The 19,458-nt window shown below is 45.0% G+C and overlaps 1 protein-coding gene across 3 annotated transcripts in view; it reads right to left on the reverse strand.

Annotated features, from left to right (window-relative positions):
• chchd3a (coiled-coil-helix-coiled-coil-helix domain containing 3a) overlaps positions 1-19,458 on the reverse strand; it is a 58,274-nt gene that overhangs the window by 36,090 nt on the left and 2,726 nt on the right. For all 3 annotated transcript variants that reach the window (XM_027025557.2, XM_027025556.2, XM_027025558.2), the window contains exons 3-4: positions 10,976-11,069; positions 1,174-1,348 (exon numbers count right to left, since the gene is read on the reverse strand). In XM_027025557.2, the coding sequence (XP_026881358.1) occupies positions 1,174-1,348; positions 10,976-11,069 (269 nt within the window). The remainder of the gene's footprint in view (positions 1-1,173; positions 1,349-10,975; positions 11,070-19,458) is intronic.

The raw sequence follows: 19,458 nt of genomic DNA on the forward strand, positions 1-19,458 counted from the left end.
AGATGTTCTGAGTACAAATGCAAAATGCCAAACCGTGTTGCACAGAAAAAGTCTCTCTCTCTCTCTCTCTCTCTCCCCCTGAGAGACTATACAAAGTTTTAGAAAGTGGAAAAAAGATCATTCAAAATGTATACGTTTATATGTACGTGTTGCCTATGATCCATCTATTCAGCCTCTGTCATTGGCCAGAGACCTTTTGCTGCAGGAGACAATGTCAGTGTCGTAAGCATGGCTCCGACAGACAGAAGTCATGGGCCTCTTGGTCATAGGGACATGGTCAGGAAGAGAAAGGGGGGGGGGATGTCTGAGACAGAATGAGAGGCAAAGAAACTGTCCTGCAGTTGCAGTTTGTGTCAGGCGAGCTTTGGCCATCATGCCATTAAGAAACATTTCAGTGCTTATTCTGCTCACAAGTGTTTTACAAAGACACGAACCACAGCTGAGGCTGCACTGGCATGAATGTGCGTTTAAGCACACACGCGTGTGCCTGGGCGTCGTTCTCAAGCGTGTGCCACTGCCTTCGCCACCAGATCTCGGGGGCCTTGTCGTCTCCGTAAACATGAGGTCAACAGGAGGGCAGGGTGGGGCACAGCCACACAGTCCGGACAGCGCTGCCCACCACGCTCAACCAATTCTGATCTCTCGTCAGACCTTGCAGTCAACCAGTGAGACCCTGACATTTCTCCCTGTGCCAGTCATGACCCTCCCATTAGAGAGAGAAGCAGGTTTCTGTTAGAGACCACCCCCTCTCAAAAATCTTTGCCTATAGGTGTTTGAGGCCGATGCAACATGGAAAAAACCTGGGCTGCTCCCTCTCCAACACACCCACCCACCCACCACATTTATTGCCTATAAGCTGCACTAAAGGGTGAGTTTCTGCCTCAGACACCCCTCAACACACTTTACACGGCTTTTACAATTCATGTTCCTAAATTGAAGAACGCGGTCGTAACACACAGACGTGTTTCGCAGTGGAACTGAAATTATTCCCATTTGCAAAGCAGTAGATCTGTAACTCCAAGCAGTTACTATAAGTTTATAGTGTTTTACACGAAGGGTGAGAGAGAATGAATCGTTTCCTCAGTCTTTCATAGATATAGGTCAGGTGCTCAGTTTCTCTCTTGCTTTCTGCTGTGCACATGTGTTCCGGTGTGCGTGTTCTCGTACGCTGACCTGGACTCTGAGCTTCTCGTTGTCAGCGTTAATTCTCTCCCGGAGAGCAGCGTAGTGGATGCTGTCGTCGAGCGCGGCCCTCTCCCTGGGCAGGACTCGGCTCACCCAATCCTTACCCTGCACCTGGGCGTCTGCATGGGCCTGGGCCTGCAACTGGGTTCTCTCCTTCTCCAGCCTGCACCCACCCACGCACACACCCAAAACCACACACACAAAAAGAAACATCAGGGGAAACCGAAAAAGAAGAATCCAACACAAAACTCTACCGCTTCCACTCTCTCTAAGCCACAGCAAAAGAGTATAAAACAGTCTGAACTATTAAGTGCAACTCCAAGGAAGCTACACTGGTAAGGAGAAACATCCTTCGCATTAGTGAGCAATTACAGTAGACTGTTAAGAACCCATGGTGCTGGAGTGACAGGTAGGGGGCAGCACCAAGAACCAGGCAAAAGCACTGAAAAGCACACATGCACCGCAAAAGTCACAGGACAGCAATTATAGAAGCTATCTGTTTATTTCCCCATTGATTTTTCATTTTAAACAACGTTCTTTGCTAACGACAGCTACGCCGGAGCCCTGCCGAGCTCGTGGGCACAGCTAGGTGGAATCTCCCGACTGTTTGAGCGGTCACCGGGTTCACTCAGTTGCTAAGCAACCTCCCCCACCATCAAGCAGGCAGCGTGATTCATCAAATAAACTCTGCAAGATGCACACAGTAAGCTATTGCGTGGAGTTTTCAGTCCAATAACAGCCCAAGTTGTGTTGGGGGGGTGGGGTGGGGGGTTTGAAAATGGTGAATGAGCAAAAAAATAAAAAAAAAATAAAAAATAAAATCTAAAACAAACAAGACAGGACACACACACCCCCACCCACCCAGAAATAGGTCAAGCCAAACTTGAGCACACACACACACACACACACAGAAAGGGCAAGATTTGATATTTTGGTTTTGTTTGGAAATTAAGTTAAGTTTTGCCAGATGTGAGAGATGAGAAAAAAAAAAAACGTTAAACTAGAGGTGTGAAGGGACGTGGCATCCAGACCACGTTTACATGACGGGCCGGTGGAGTTTTGCGTTGTTGTTTACCCATATTGCATGAATGTGTCTAGGGCCTTTCCAAACATAAATTTGATATATTCAAAATCTGATTCAGAATTGTTTCACATACATGCGGTCCAAGAGCAGACGCGCATCTGATCCTTGCCTATGCTACCCTAGCAAGAACAATTTTCAGTTATTTTTTAAAATTTATTTTGATGTTTGTTGATTTGTTTGTCTTATGAATTTTTAAACAAACATGTCACGCCACGGTGCGTCTGCAGGTGCAGATCTCATCCCGATCACCTGCTGCTGTTATTGGCTCCTCTCCCGCATGTACACGCCCCCCTGCACAGAAAAGCCTATCACAGGCGCTGAAGAACCAACCAGCTCCACCCCTTTTCACCTACCTCTCCTTCCCCTTGATAGCTCACAAACGGACTCCCATGGGGGAAAAAGAAAAACAAACAAACCAACCAACCCAGATCCTCACTATGCAATGCTATGTCAATAACTGTTATTTTATCAGTGGACTGGTGAATGCGTGCTAATGTAGGATTCTTTCTAGGAAGAGGTGTGCTCACACCAATGACAGACATGCGTGACTTCCACACATGAAAGTGAATAACAAAGGTCAAGAACATTGAAGACAGGTCACGTGAAGGCACGTGAGGGCACGTGAGGACAAGTGAGACTACAGGACAAGGGCTACAACTCTGAACCCCGTCAGGATAAAAGCTAAAAGAACATTTAGGTGAACACCCTTTTCTCGAACCGCGAGTGGTTCTCAGTGAGCCAGCTCTCCCCGGCATAGTCATCTTTACCCTCATTGGCACTTTTGGTCAAGCTGCACCCTTAAAGTCGAGGCCATCAGGAGCAAAAAGCTGGAGGAAGGTCAGAGCACAATGCGGACTAATGGCTAGAGGCTTGTGGGAAAAGTGGATCCAGGCGAACGGGCGTAAAAAAAGCCCCTTACACCAGCCTGGCATGGAGAGGCTGGGAGTGGCTTCCCGGCCCCCCACCCCCAGGCGGCTAATCTCCAAGGGCACTGACTGCACATGCACCCGGTTCGGTGCAGAGCCTGGGAGAAGGAGGCAAGAGAAAGCAAACAACCCCCCACCTACTACAACAATCTGGCAACCGGTTTGATTTGTTGCGAGAACAAGCGTGTCGGAGGCACGTTACATTTAACACGAGCGCTTGGGAGCCGGCTGGCAGGGCAGCGAGCGCACAGTAACGCACGCGACGTGAAGCTGGCGTGGAGACATGTTAGAGATCATTAGATAAGCACGTGAAAGCAAGGCAGAGCGCCTAACAGACGTCCTGCTCACTGTTCGTTAGCAGCGCGGCGGAGATGAAATGCCTCGCTCTTTACGGTCACGTTGTCTGCAGTTTGCTCGGATGCACTGAAGAAAGAATCTTTTCCCAAAACCAAGTGCAAGTGCTTTCGGGGGGGCTGGAGTGAGGGGGTTACTAAAGTTAACGTATACCGAGTTTTGAGTGGTCTGCTGCCCAAAACACCACCAAACTGACAGAGAGAACACAGACAACACGCTGGGGCAGCAGATCTCAGCGGTTTGTTCTGTTTGTGGGGGGTAAAAGTGCAAACTTTAGAGAAACTAAAGAGGAAGAAACAGAAGAACAAATAGTGCATAACAACAGATGGGCTGCGGTGCAACTCCCTCTACAGGGTGTCATATATATATATATATATATATATATATATATATATATATATATATATATATATATATATATAAATAATTTTCTAATAAAGTAGGTGGGGAGTGAACAGTGAGTGAGTTCACCACCTACAAAACGCACCACCGCACCTGCAACAGACATCAGCGTTCGGCTGCCATGGCGTGGAGGTGAATTAAGGAGCACACACACACACACACACACTTTTCTCCTGCAACACCCCGCCACCTGTCTACACCCTCCCGCAGTACGTCTCAATCCAATCAGTTTTACATGGCTCCTGACACACTTGCATAACAGTTGCCGTGCCAAACGGTTTCTCCAACAATGTTGTTTAAAAGGAAGCATGTAATATTAATAAAGGGGAATAACGTCTGAATGCAAGTGATGAATATTACATTACTCTGCCCTGGTCTTAACTGCGGGCTTTCTCACGGACAGTCTGCGGAAGCTGTACAGAGCCACAGAACTGAGGTCAAAGGTTGTGGATAAAAGCGGATATCAGAGGAATGGAATACCGAACCTACAATTCCACAAGCCTTTGGTTCGGAATATGTAATGTTTATCCAAAAAGGCAGCAGACAAAAGGTGGTGTCTCATCTGGAAGTACTGAGAGAAGAAAAGGTCCATGTTTACGCGAGGCCAGGGCTACTGTGGGGGGGCGGGGGGGGGAGACATTTACATTTACACTGTAAAATGTACAGACCCACACTGACCCACCTGGACAAAGGGAGGGGAAATTATGTTAAAATGCTGTTTGTCGACTACAGTTCAGCATTTAACACTATCATCCCCTCCCTACTCACTACTAAGTTGGAGGATCTAGGACTGCATACATCCCTGTGCGACTGGATCTCCAACTTCCTAACAGACAGACCACAATCAGTACGGGTAGGCAACTGCGCCTCATCCACCCTCACCCTCAGCACTGGAGCTCCTCAGGGTTGTGTCCTAAGCCCCCTGCTCTACTCACTGTACACCTACGACTGCACAGCCACTTCCAACTCCACCATCATTGTCAAGTTTGCTGACGACACCGGTGTCATGGGTCTGATCTCAGACAACGATGAGAGGGCCTACCTGGAGGAGATTAAACACCTGGAAAATAATCTGCTCCTAAACGTCAGTAAGACAAAGGAGCTGATCGTGGATTGCAGCAAGAAGCAGGAGCGGCACTACCAACCTGTGAGGATCAGTGGAACCACGGTGGAGAGAGTAGATTTCAGGTACCTTGGTGTTCACATCTCGCAGGACCTGTCCTGGTCCCGCCATACCAACTCACTGGCAAAGAAGGCTCGTCAGCGTCTTTACCACCTCAGACGCCTAAGAGACTTCAGACTGCCCTCCAAGGTACTGCGGAACTTCTACACCTGCACTATCGAGAGCATCCTCACGGGGAACATTACAGTCTGGTTTGAGAACAGCACCAAGCAGGACACACAAGCACTCCAAAGGGTGGTACGTTCAGCAGAGTGCATCACTCATACGGAACTTCCTGACCTGCAGACCATCTACTACAAGCGGTGTCAGACTAAGGCCAAGAGGATTGTGAAGGACCCCACCCATCCCAACAATAGGCTCTTCTCTCTGTTGAGATCAGGGAAGCGCTTTCGCTCCCTGAAGACCAAGACAGAGAGACTGAAGAGGAGCTTCTTCCCACAGACCATTGGGGCCCTGAATCAAGGAAACTGATAAACTGTGGGGACCACCACCACCACCATGTAACATGTAACTTTAAATATGTTCAATTACAAGATGAAACTGTACATTGTGTACATACATATATACATATCCATATATACATTGTACATTGTGTATATAAACATAATATACATATATTGTACATACATTGTTAAAATGTTTTTGTATCTATATAGATATCTATTTCTCTATGCACCCATTTTTCTTTTTCCTCAGTTTGGACAGAGCACTCTCAACCATTTCACTGCGAGTTATACTGTGTATGACTATGTATGCGACAAATAAACCAAACTTGAAACTTTATGGCATTTAGCTGACGCTTTTATCCAAAGCGACTTACAATTATGACTGAGTACAACTTGAGCAATTAAGGGTTAAGGGCCTTGGCTCAGGTGCCCAACTTGGCAGTGGTGGGGCTTGGACCAGCAACCTTCCGATTACAAGTCGAGTACCTTAACCACTGAGCTACCACTACCTCAGTACCTAACGTTGGCAACCAGGATTTAAAGGGCGAAGACAGAGGCTTGTGCTCTCTCCTACAGGGGCATGTAATCCGCACTGAGCTCTTCTGTGTCTATTGATGAGGGGTGTGTTTGAATCAGAGGTCTGTATGTGTTTTTTTTACTGCTGATGCAGCACTCTGTGGGTCAGTCAGCCTTAGTGTCTGTTATAGCTCTGCAGGAAAGTTCTGCTTCAGTGCTTCACTGCAAATCTCACAGTGTACAGACTGCACACACACACACACACACACACACACAACTTGCACAGCAAGCATTTTCTCACACACAAATGGTAGGCTACGACGCACAAAGAACAAATGGTTCCAATATGGAACCTGTCAGTTTGGTCTTCTATACTCACAAATATACAAATATAAATATACATGTGTGTGTCTCTGTATGAATCTGTAATACAGTGTGTGTATCTAATGCTGTATTACAAATACACATGCCATATTACAGATACATGGAGACACGCTGTATTACAGATACATACACACAGGCACACACACTATTACACACTCTGCGTGTCTATGTATCTGTAATGGTGTGTGTGTGGGCAGTCTGTACACTGCGAGATTTGCATCTTTAATACAGCGTGTGTATTTGTAATACAATGTGTGTGTGTGTGTGGTGTGTAATACGGCTCTTGGCATCGATGCTTCTGCAAGCACAAGACGAAGATAAATGCTGCCCTTTGCAAACACAGCTACACCCAGCCAACACACACTCCATCCAACACACTCACACTTGCTTCACTTTCACACACACATCCACTCAAATAACACACTCAACCAAACTAATTCAGATTCGCTGTACTCAACTATCAATACACACACTCTATGAAACACAATGAGATGAAAACACAAGTATCCACATTCAAACATACTCTGCACACACGCACCAAAGATATCTCTAGTGCAAAAACAGAAAATATTTGAAAAATTGTGTGAAACTACAAATAAAGCAAAACACATAAGCTGATTTACAGAGAAATATGTTTTTAAAACGCCCCAAAGTTAAGTCTGTGCACGAAAGCACTGGAAGCTTAATGTTACAATCATGGTCTCACAATAACACGACTCTCAACAGTAGTCCATCTTCAGTTCCCATTTCCTCCTAAATGGCCTCTGAAATAATACGGCAATTCAACTGCAGCTTGATGGCAACAGCGGAGAGAGAGAGAGAGATTACCAAACCCACATTAGTTTCAATTAAAAGACTGCCATGGATCTTTTACAAAAAACACACACACACAAAAACAAAACTAAAAATGCAATTGAATACAAAAGCAGGGCATTGAGTTTGGCTAGAAAGGTGCGAAATTAAAAGGGAGAGAATAGAGGGTTTTAAGCCTGTTGAAATCCCATTTCTCCAGCGGTGAGTGGGTGAAGAAAATTAAAGCAGCATTAAATCAGGGACAACTCCGAAACTGCTTGTAGGGGCAAAAACCGCTTGGATTTACCCCGTCTTGGTGCTAATGACTTGGTCGAGCAGGTAGAGCTGTTTGCCAACCAAACCAAAGCCTGACTGACAAAAAAAAACAAAAAAACAAAACAAAAACAAACAAAAAAAACCATACCATCATACAGATGAATACGACATGTATTTGGAACAAGCATCTCCTAAACGACATACATGAATTATTCTGTTAATCTGAATTAATCTGTGGAAGAAACAAACTAATTTTTAACTTGCAGGTAATAGTGGTAAAATATAACTGATGTGTACAAAAACGTAAAGCATGACTAGAATTCCAGCAAGGATTGTGTTTTGTGATGAGATTCAAGGTAGTGCATGTTGTTGAAACAGCACAAATATCAGAAACATATGAACAGATCCTTTGGTTAGCTGTGAGTCATGGGTAGAGTGCTAGTTTTGAAGAAACATCTCCTAGCGCGCGGTATCCAGTACATTGGGACCCCTGTGCACCTAGGAGAAGTCGTCGTCCTCAGATACCATATCAGGGGGTCGGCTACTACCTGCAGGAGCCATTCCGGCTACACGGTTTGGAGGATGACCCCCTCTCAAGCCTGTAGTGACAGAAGACTGACGCCAGCCAGACGCTTGCAGATGCAATCAAACCAGTAGGGTCTTGCTGACTACAGGTCAAACCAAACACGTGGTCAACACACAGGCAAGGGTCAAAACCAGCAGAGCATGATCTACAAAGCAGGGAGACCTCCAGAAAGAGAAACAAACAGAGCCAAAACTGGTCAAAACCGTAAAACCAGTCAACAGGCAAGAGAGGAATCCAAGAAAAAACTAAACTTCAGAAAACAGGGGTAACACTTCGCAACGAGGATAAGCAAACAGTTTAAATACATGAAATGCTTCTGGAGGGCAGAACCTGACTGCTGGACGACGGTAGGCTGAGCTCGTCCGATTACCCAGGGGATTCTGGGAACTGAAGTCCTGGGCAGACAGGAGTAAAGACTCCAGCAACACTGCCTGGTACCACCCACAGTCATGCCAAGCCCAACGCCCACTGCCATGTCCCTGCCATATCGGTGACAGTTGTGTGCCAGGAAAGGCCCACTGCCGGAATAATATCCGGTCGGCAGTGTTCCCGCCGTCAGCAGCTGACCAACAAAATTCAGGGCAGAGGGTGGGTGTCATGGCAACAGATGGGCTCGAAACTGCAACCGTACACCTAGAAAACAGACCTGCGAGAAGTGGAGAGTGAATTGTTGGTGCATGGAAGAGTTTATTCGTTTAAAACAGCAACGCGGTTTGTGGATATTTCCTTCACTAATCGCTAAAATATATCAATATGAACAAAGATATATGGACAAGAGGAATGAACGTTTATCCAGCACCATAGCCCATGTAAAACTGGGTAATTTACAATGCACTCTTCTAGTAGAGAAACGTCCGGAGAAAAACGATTTTTAAAAAATAAACACAATTTTCACTTCACTTGTGTGCCATTAAACACTACAGAAAACAGTGAGTGCTGAGGGCAAAAATAACCAGTAGTTCCCATCACACGGAGAGCCGGACAGGCCAATTCAATTCCACAGCCTCGCTCACACGCACTTAAAACAACCCAAGAACAGACAGAAGACATAAAAGTAAGAAAAGTGGGAGGTGGAGATCTAAATGGAAGACAATATTAAGGAAAATATTGATTCTGTCCCTCTGAGCGTGACATCATGGTCAATAAAGCTCCCGTTTTGGCTTAATGGCGTTGCCAGGGCGATGGGACGAAGCACTCTGCCTTACCCACCCTCGGCAACAGCGCTGTAAAACAGAACCGTCGGCGCCTAAATTTGCTTTTATGGCCAGCAGAAAATAAACTCTCCGTCAATAGCAATTTCTGCAGGTCAGTGCTGCTGGCCCTGGGCGGAACTAGAGGGATGGAGGTCGTCAGGGGCCATCACAAGCTGGAGAACCAGGACACAGCAGCTCAAACGCGGTTTGGGAGGGTGGTAGGCAGATGAGGCTTTACCTGACTGTCCTGGGACCGTTCTTTAAAACACACACACACACACACACACACACACACACACACACACACACACACCAGTGCGATACATTAAGAGTCTTGATGTTCAGCCACAAGGCTGTGTTTCGGGTTTATTTTTGTTGAGAGAACGAAATGCATGTTGAAAACGTGAAAAGAACTGCAGAGATGAATTCAAAACTAGCAAAGCTCAGCTGTCCACAGACGATGGCATGTACCCCAGAATCTGGCTGTGCTGCACTGTATATAAATACGTTTCCACTTATGATTAGCCATGGTGTAACTTGTGTGTGTAATTATGATTGGTATTGCTGGGTTTGCATTTTTTTTTTGTGTCTAATATTGCTCCACTGCGATAAGAAAAAAATTCTCGGGGGGGGGGGGGGGGGGGTGAGAAGAAGGAGAGAGAAGAGAGAGAGAGAGCATGCAAGCAAGCAAGGGAGAAACTGAGCCTCTCATTAGTGCAAGTTAATAGATCACCCCATCAAGAAGGAAATTACCTTCGGTGCAAGACCTTCTGCAATGATTCATTGATTTGAGAAAAAAATAAAATAAAATGGAAAGAGAGAGATGGGAGCTGATGAGTTCCGGAAAAGACATGAACGAGTCCTGGGTGAGATCTCGCCCTGGTTTGACCACTGCCAACATATCACATCATAATCTGTGTAACAATCGCTTGTCTTTGTCGCCGTGTTATTATATTTGATCTCAAACTTTCATCCACATCCAGTGGCAGGAATCCGGATATCACATGAAACAGCATTTTTATTGGGAAGAGCAGACCCCCCCCCCCCCCCAAAAAAAAAGAGTGGCACTAAATATACCTCAACAATCCAAACAAGCATATAAACTACATATAAAAAGTACACGTACAGGTCCCTCATTATTTATGAGTTACTCAACCCTCAACCCCACAGCCCGCACTCAGTCCTGATTCTAATCAGGAATTGTGTGTCATCCTCATGTTTCGTCTTGTCTGCGAGTAGCAGGTCTTTTAGCATAGTAGCAAAACAAACCTACATCTCTTAAAAACCTCCCTGATCCGTTTTCTCTCTCCAGCTCGTCCTGCTGCTCTTTAGCAAATATGTCCTGTAATCATGGTCTTGTGTTGTGCGTTTATTCTGCCCTACACGTATGATGTGTGTAGATCAGGGAGTGTAAAATGTCCCCAAGATCAGGGATTTACATTTATGGCATTTAGCTGATGCTTTTATCCAAAGTGACTTACAATTATGTCTGAGTACAACTTCAGCAATTGAGGGTTAAGGGCTTTGCTCAGGGGCCCCAACAGTGACAACTTGGCAGTGGTGGAGCTTGAACCCACAACCTTCCGATTACAAGTCAAGTACCTGAACCACTGATCAACCACTGCCCATGGGGCATGAAGACGCTCACCACTGATGGAGTTCACGTCGGTTCCTGCTTCGCTCCTCTTCCAGGTGTCTCTGCAGCTCCTCCGAGATCTTCCTCCTTAGTTCAGTCTCGTCCACTGCAACCAACAGACAGGACCAAGAAAACTAATTTAGACACAGACCCACGGCGCCCAGAAACACCTCGCACGTGGGCGTCTGTGTCTATGAATGCCTGAAGGACACAGGACAGTGGCACCTGTGTGACATGCATGTTTATTCTGACACACAGACTTTGTGGCCTGTAATATGGGCAAATGTATCAGATTACATAACAGACATTAATTTCACATTTTACCATTAGACTGCAGGCAGAGAGAGTGAGCGAGAAAGTGCGAGCGAAAGAGATGATGAGCGCAATGTCAGATGACACACCAACATACACTCACATACCAACTCTACATATTTTCAGTGTTGTAAATTTAGCCTGCACTTCTGCGCGCACACATGCACACACACACACGATCCATCTCCTTTTTGTTAGCCTGATTAAAGCATCCATGACGGAACAAAAAGGGGACGTGTAACTTCAATTCTGCTGATGTTCAGAAAACCCCAGGGCCATTTACTAAATTAATTCAATTATTATGCAAGGAAAAACCCCAAAGGGCAAAAATAAAGGGGAAAAGCTTACATTTACGAAAGACCCACTCTCCAACCCACAACACAGGCACAGTGGACTGAAAGTTACATGACACATATGCAATAATCAAGTTAAAACAAATTCTTTATTACACAGGCAACGGCTCCACCATCGCTTTGGAAAAACATTGCAGATAACAGAATAACAGAACACTGGGAGTTTAAAGAAAACCAAAACAGGTGAGAACTGAGATAATAAGGCATAATGGGTTGCTTACCTCATTCTATAATAAGTCCTGGCAACAAACCCTGTTGTGCATTGTGGCAAATTGCTTACCGGTGGGACAGACATGTTAGATGTATAATCTCCGCTGGACGCAAAGCAAAGCAGAGAGAACAGGTGAACAGGAGGACACACGGAGAGACGCGGAAACTTTTGACTCCTGCTGCAGCTACACAATCACAGACTGAAGCATGTTTTTGTTTGTTTATTTGTTTTAATTTCTAGGCAGTGCCATCCCCTGGATACACAGAGCCCAAGCAACTCAGACCCATGCATGCATTCAAACGTACTCAACAAGGGGGTAAAAAATAAACCTTCGGTTAGGAAAATTTGAACGTTTGCACACAGTTTCCAGTGTTGGGGTAATCTGATGTAGACTCTTCTTGATGAAGTCATTTCGAAATAAGCCATTTTGGAAGCTTTAAGGACAAGGCGCCAGTATTTTCCCATAACAGAAGGAAGCGTATTTCAAAACACAAGCCATATTTCATAACAAATCAGGCAACTGCAGAGATGTGATAGGATTTATGCATGAAACGTGTCAAACAATCAGATTGGATTGGATCCCCAACAGCACAGGAAAAGCGCACTGAATCCAAATATCACTGGGAAGCTCCCCCCCCTCACGTCTAGTCTAGTCTAGCCTGGCCATCACTTTCTCTAGAGTTTACGATGGTGACGGAGGTGATAATTAAGGCTTCCAAGTGGACCGTAGGCGGGAAGAGGCTGCAGCACGGTACCCAGAACCTGGTGCCGTTTAATCGGAGCATACGTGGACAACATGACAATGCTGACAGCTACTGTGCAAATTGCTAAGGAAACATAAATGATCATTTATGGTGGGCAAGGATGAAGGTTAAAACCTAGAAAGTCTAGAAGGCTGTCGATCGTGAAAACACATTAAAGAAAAAAAAAAGAAAAGCATTAAAATGATAAAGAGGAAGTTGTTGGGCTGAAGAAGAAAATGGCAAAGGCTGTTCATAGCACTGAAAGGCCATTCTTACCAGGTGGATTGAAACTGTGGTGCTCCAGTTTGGCTCATAGCCCTGAATTAGACGTCTGACGGTTTATGAGGTGGTGACCACTGGAGTGGAGAAGAGGCCAGAGACGATTATGAACAAGGCTGTAATGAAGTGACGAGGGTGGGCCTGCCATCTGAGTGGTGCGACATGGGCATGGGAGAGGCGTGCTGGAACTACCACGGACCAGCTGAGGAACGCGCCAAGGGAAAACGTGAGGTGATGAAGGCGCCTGCACCAGTCACAGTGAGAGAGTGGATTAGAGCTTGGGCTCGGCGATTGGTGGAAAGCGCAGAGCTTGGGCTCGGCGATTGGTGGAAAGCGTTTAATAAGGTGATTGATTACTAGTTTTATTCGTAACAGGAAGAGGAAGCATGGTGTGTGATGGCAGCCTTCCGAACGGAGAACGGCTTCGTCGGGAAAAATCAGCTGTTGGCAGAATCACTTGGCCAGAGATGTGAGCAATGCATGCGAGTCATGTTTAATTGCTCCTTGGAGTGATTTACAACGCTGTTCCAAACCTCGGACACTGGGGAAGTGAAGACGTAAATGATGCTCAGGGATGATGAAGCATATTTTAGCAGTATGTAAGGTTAAGTGTGTTGCATGGACAATGTACATGTAAACATAACCAGGTGTCTAGTTCATTAGCATATTTATTTGATAAGCACAAAGATCAACTCTTTACCCAGTTTGTGTGCAAGGAGCAGCGTACTATACACTGAGCGCAGGACATATCAGTAAAAAAATTAAAACAAACATAAATCCCACACTACAGGTCCCACAGTGCACTGCTTTAAGTACACTGAGGCTGGAAATGGTGGCGTACTCAAAGTAAGCTGACAGTTTATTTTATAGAGTTAACGATTAGAGAATGTATGCCCACTTGGTGGCTGGCAGCAGCTGTATACAAGGCCCTTAGAAATGGGTGCTAGGGGTTCTGCAGCCAAGTCTGCCACTTCCTGCCGTTGGAGTTTGGCTTTAGAGGACGCAAGGGGAGGGGTGCTGCGATGGAATTACCTGAAGTAGCTGAAAGGGCTAGCCAGCGTCTGTGGATGACGAGAGCACAAGCGAGTTGGGAGATGCATTACAAAAGGTGGAATGGCCGAGGTGTTCAGTTTTTCAGGTACGTGTCTAGAAAGACAGATCTAGATGGAACTGGTGGCAGTGAGCATGCATCAATCGTGTATATGAGGCTGGGTAAGGTCTGAGTCTTCGTAGAGGCCAGTGTGGACCTGCTGTGCTAGGGAATGCTTGGCTGTGTTGCAGGTAAAAATCCATATGGAAGTGTTGTCACTGAGCGTGCAATAACCGTACATGGGGCTGGCTAAGATTTCGGTGTCCGTAGAGGCTAAAGAGGTTATGTATGTAGTTTAGAGAGCTTTAGGGAGCTTGGAGTGGGGTGTGTTTGATGCTGATGAGCCTTCTGGAGGTGTGGGTTTAATTCAGAACACTGATGAAGGGAGATACGTACCTGATGAATTCTGTGAAGAGCTTGTGAGGCTGGGGTTTCCATTATGAAGTGAGTGGGCTGGACCCTATGTGAAACACTAATGGTTTGGCACAGGATATTGGATCTCTTATGCTGTGCATAATTATAAACAGTGGTAAGGGATATGTTTTGTAAAATGTAAACATGGGAACTGTAAAATTTTGTTTGCATCTGAAGAAAATATATAAACCATGAGTAACCATTGGCCCAACTCCAAGACCAGCTACACGCTGATGCCTCCAAGGCAAAGGTACCGTTCCCTGCAACTTAATAAGTCAAGTCAAATTTATTTACATAGTGCTTTTTAACAGCAGCTGTTTCACAAAGCAGCTTTACACACGCCCAAGTCCAAGCCCCCAGTGAGCAAGGCAAGGGTGACTGTGGCAAAGAAAAACTCCCAGGAGCACGAGGAAGAAACCTTGAGAGGAACCAAGACTCAAGGGGGCCCCCCACCCTCCTCTGGCCCACAACGGACACCACAATAGTAACAATAAGGACTAGTATAAGTAGTGAGAAAGAATCACTGTGACAGATTTAAGAAACTGTTCCAGACAAACTAGGATGACGAACAAAAAAACTCTACCTGTAGAAAAACCTGCAACACGGCATTTAAACATCTCAATACTGCACATAGCCTTAGCTGGTGGCCCCGATATACATTAATCCAGGGAAGGACAGAAGAGTCCAGGGGGACATGTCCCCTTTCCTTCAATGAGATCAACCAATTAAATATACTGGCTGCTACTAACACAAAGATTAGGTAGCAAACTGAAAGAAGTCTCACCATCACGTTCGCTGTGCGATATCACCTGCTACCTCGATGGCAAAAAGCACAAGAAACACTAAGAATATTAATTTGAACAATTAGTGCACAATCTGCTGCAGTCACAACATATTAAATTATCTCCATGAGAAGAAAGAAGGGTGGGTTTGACAGAATATCAAAATAAGAGTCATTCTAAACTTTATGAAGCAATTAACATCACTCAACTTGATCAGCTCAGTCGGTCAGCTACTCTTCACCTGTCCAATGTCGTAGGCTACCATTGTCTCAGTCGGCTTCGTTAACCCCCACACCCCATTTACTCATTGACGCTTATGTTTTCTCACTATTAATTTCATCACTGGACTTTAAAAAGGGAGGAAGATTAGAAGATAGAGAAAAGAGTGAACTCTGCATCCTTTAATTCTTTGCAATCTTAGACTCTTCAGGTGCCTGTCATGGGTCATGGAAAATTCCAGAATGACATTAGCAGTGCAGGCCTACGCACCGCTCCTGAGTGCGACGTGTAAATGTTAAAAGATTAAAAACTCATCATCTTTTGATATTTTCTCTCTCTCTGTCTCCCCCTCGCCCCGTCACAGAGAGAAACCCGGAGAGTAGCTCTTGGCTAAGGAGATAATGGACGGAAGCAAATTGCTCTTCTCATCAGAAGTTTCATTAACCTGGAGACCCGAGCGGAGGGAGTGGTAATCTGGAACATCACCGCTTCCTCACGCTCCAGCTGAAGCGGAACGCCTTCCCACCTTCCGAAAGAAACTCCCAGACATACAACAACGCATATCTCTCAGTCCTCTGCTTCCACATCGCTGTGTGAACCAGCATTTTTCATTCATCATTAATATACAAGAACACATAAGGGTGATATTTCATCTTGTACAAATGTTATGTAGATAAACTGGTTTGTCATATCAGTAATCTGGGATTAATAAACACGTTTTAAAATGATCTAGAGGAAAACTCCAGTGAGTTTAAACACTGATTCCAGTTTTTGTGTATTGTTCACGGTTCCAGAGTCTCACGGCAAAAAATGGGTCGTTCATCATAACCGACGATGCGTTTCAGCTCCAACACCCTTCTCCACACACACACCTCTGAATAAACCAGATTAGAAAAACACAAGAGGAATGGTGATGAGATGACTGTACAGTACAGACGGGGGCTAAGGTAGTCATCGCGCAGGAGGCAACACCCGATTGGTCTTTGCAATTGTGTGATGAGGGCACTCACCCCCAGCTAGAGCAGGGGGGTCATTAGGGGGCAGATGCCATGTGATGTGATGGGGATTGGTTTATTAAAGGTCTGCAGGAGTGTCTGTTACTCTCCTTCTCTCTCTCTCCCTGCTGAACTCTGCAGGTAATTAGTGTACAACGTTGAAAGCGGTGTGTGTGTGGGCTCGGCAGATGAATATTTATGGTGTGCAGGCAACGGCGAGAGGATCAACCTTCATCGCCATCTAATCAGCTGACCTGGCGACTAGAGTCGTGATTTAGAGGCAGGCCGCAGCATAGAGAGCCCAGCTCAGCGCTGCCGCTCGCGGGCACACAATCAATCTGCCCCATTACGGTCACAACCTCTAAAGAGCAAGCTGACAGCCTGCCAGGAAAATACGCAAAGTGGGACTGGGAAAAGCAGCCAGCATGGCAGAGCTTCCGCCAAAGCCTCACCTGGTACTCACCTGCCGTTCACCTGGTTTTTACCTTCTCATTCTCATAGTTCAGTCTTTTAGCGGCTGAAAGATGTCTTAATAATATAGTTTTAAAAAAATATACTACTACTACTACTACTACTACTACTACTACTAATAATAATAATAATAAATTTTTATGAAAAAAGCAGAAACGTGCAGAGAAGTTTTAGAGCAGAGCTTTGAATTTAGAAAGAGTAGAATAGTCATGGTCATTTACATTTACAACTTTTAGCTGATCACAATACCACCTGAGTAACTGAGGGTTAAGGGTTTTGCTCTGGGGTTCAATAATGGTAACTTGGCAGTGGTGGGACTTGAACGGGCAACCTTCTCATTACTAGTCAGGTACCTTAACCACTGGTTGAGGAAGAACGTTCTGTAGGTTTGGAGCCATGACAGAGAAAGACCTGCCACCTGCTGCGGATAGTCGTGGAAGAAGAATGGCAACAGGAGCAGTGGCAGAAGAGCCGAGGGGCAGTAAGGGAGAAGGAGATCTGTGAGGGGGAACGAACCCATGAAGGGCCTTACAGATTAACAGAAGGAGCTTGTGTTTAATCCATGACACTGGTAGCTAGAGTAGCAGATGAAGTATGGGGTTGACGTGGGCAGGGTTCTCTCCAAGAGTGCCAACCCTGAATATACTGAAGTCAGTCTGGCGATTTGGCAGGTAGGTCATTGAAAAGAACACAAACACATCTGGACTCAGCATTACTGAGCAGAGAGCGGGTCATTTATTGCGTCATTTGATGTGAAAACTTATGAAATGAGCTATCTAACCAAAACTGGCAGTTTCGGTACGTTTGTACGGTCGGACAGGGAAAAAAAAACAACTGAAAAAGCAAGTAAGAGAAGTAGAAAAGAGAGAGAAGCAGGACAAGAGGGCTAGTAACAAACTGAAAGAAAGCTTCCCTGAGACTAAACCTGTTAAGCTGATCTGTGTCTCGGTAACAGGAGGCCGTCTTGTTGCGCCCAATGTGGTCAGGGGACTCATACGCTCCTGCGGCATGAGAGTGGGGCCTGCAGTCTGCACAGCTCCACGAGAAACAGCTCCAGAGGAAGACTTTCACACCTCTTCTCTCCAGCTGGCAGACACCTCCAGCCAGTGTTTCAGTACATGCTGGCCTTGGATAACCACCAGGAAGAGAGAGTGTGAAAGTTCACGATGGAAGGCCACACGTGGACAACATTAGTGCACTTCTCATTAGTCCACTTTCTCTTTTTACACACTGCAGTTATACAGAGCACATAGAGAAAGAAGCACTTAAGGAGAAATAACTGATTTTATTTCCTTTCATCAGAAGAAAATATGTTTCCAGTCTTGTTTCAAATACTTAAAAAATGACTTTGGCTCAAAGAACTTGTAAGTATATTGCGCTGCATAAAAACACCTCATGAAAGCCAAGCGTGCATCTGTTCTAATGCTAAGACACGGAGCAGACGAAATAGGTCTTACAAAAACCAAACAGGGAACTTTGTGTTTCAGCAGAAAGAGAGAGACATGTCATCAAATATAACAAGTTCATTAAACACTGTTCATATTTGTAAAAGTTTAGAACTGAGACATTCAAGCCACAGAGGCTGTGTCAAAATAAAAAAAAACCCCATTCAAACGTAGACTAGATAAAAAAATAAAAAAAATAAATAAATATTTTTTAAAAAAAAAAGACTCATCAGGTGAGATCAAGTCTGTGGCTCAAAGCTCTTTTGGGCTCATTAAATCAAGTTCTTATTCAGCACTGTTGACTTTTCAAGATCATTATCAAATGGCGGTGCCACCATACAGTTTCGCACTTTGTGAAAATAATGATTCGTAGATTTGAACTGTTGGAGAGAGGTTGAAGATGTCTTTGGTGATTACTACATTCGCCTTTCAGGCTCTCCAGCAACTCTGCTTTAGCATCTGAGTTTCACCGACTCTGGCGACTTCCTGAGGCGGATTTAAAACATACCATAATAATACTGGGATGTTTATGAACGTCGCTCCGCTACGATGCTTCTGAAATTTGTTAGATGGTTTAATATCACTCTGAACACTGCAATTACAAGCTGTTAAAGTTTTGTAATGTGTCAATTTACATGAAACCATTGTAATCACAGTTATTAATCAAATGATGAATTATTTTTGAATGAGAATGACACCACTGTTCACTGCCACACAGACAAACGATGTTCATAAACAGGACCAGAAAACACTGACTAAACAGCTGCTCTAACAGTAGGCATAAGCACTGCTAATTAGTTAATGATATGAGACGAACATTTCATATCTAATCAGTATGATGACAAAATTCAAAGATTTGCCCAAAATGTAATATCAAGCCATTTTAGAATTTGATAATTTTCTGAAAAACAAAAACAAACAAACAAAAAAACTTCACTGCATGCCTACAGCTACTCTCATGCTTGCGGTTGAGAACACAATTGTTGCCATAGGCGGCATTATGCAAATCACTCAGACCGCCGCCCACGGCAGAGTCCAGGAAGTAACACACGGTGGAGATGATTTTTCAAGCCATGAACCCTCACAGCCCACATGTGTGTTTGCATGAATTACCTGTGGAGGAAATTCCCTTCCAATAACATTCATGCACACAAACTCCTCACGCCGCTCAGTGAAAGCTG

Source organism: Electrophorus electricus, chromosome 7, assembly GCF_013358815.1.
Source record: "Electrophorus electricus isolate fEleEle1 chromosome 7, fEleEle1.pri, whole genome shotgun sequence".
In the NCBI taxonomy this organism is placed as follows: Eukaryota; Metazoa; Chordata; class Actinopteri; order Gymnotiformes; family Gymnotidae; genus Electrophorus; species Electrophorus electricus.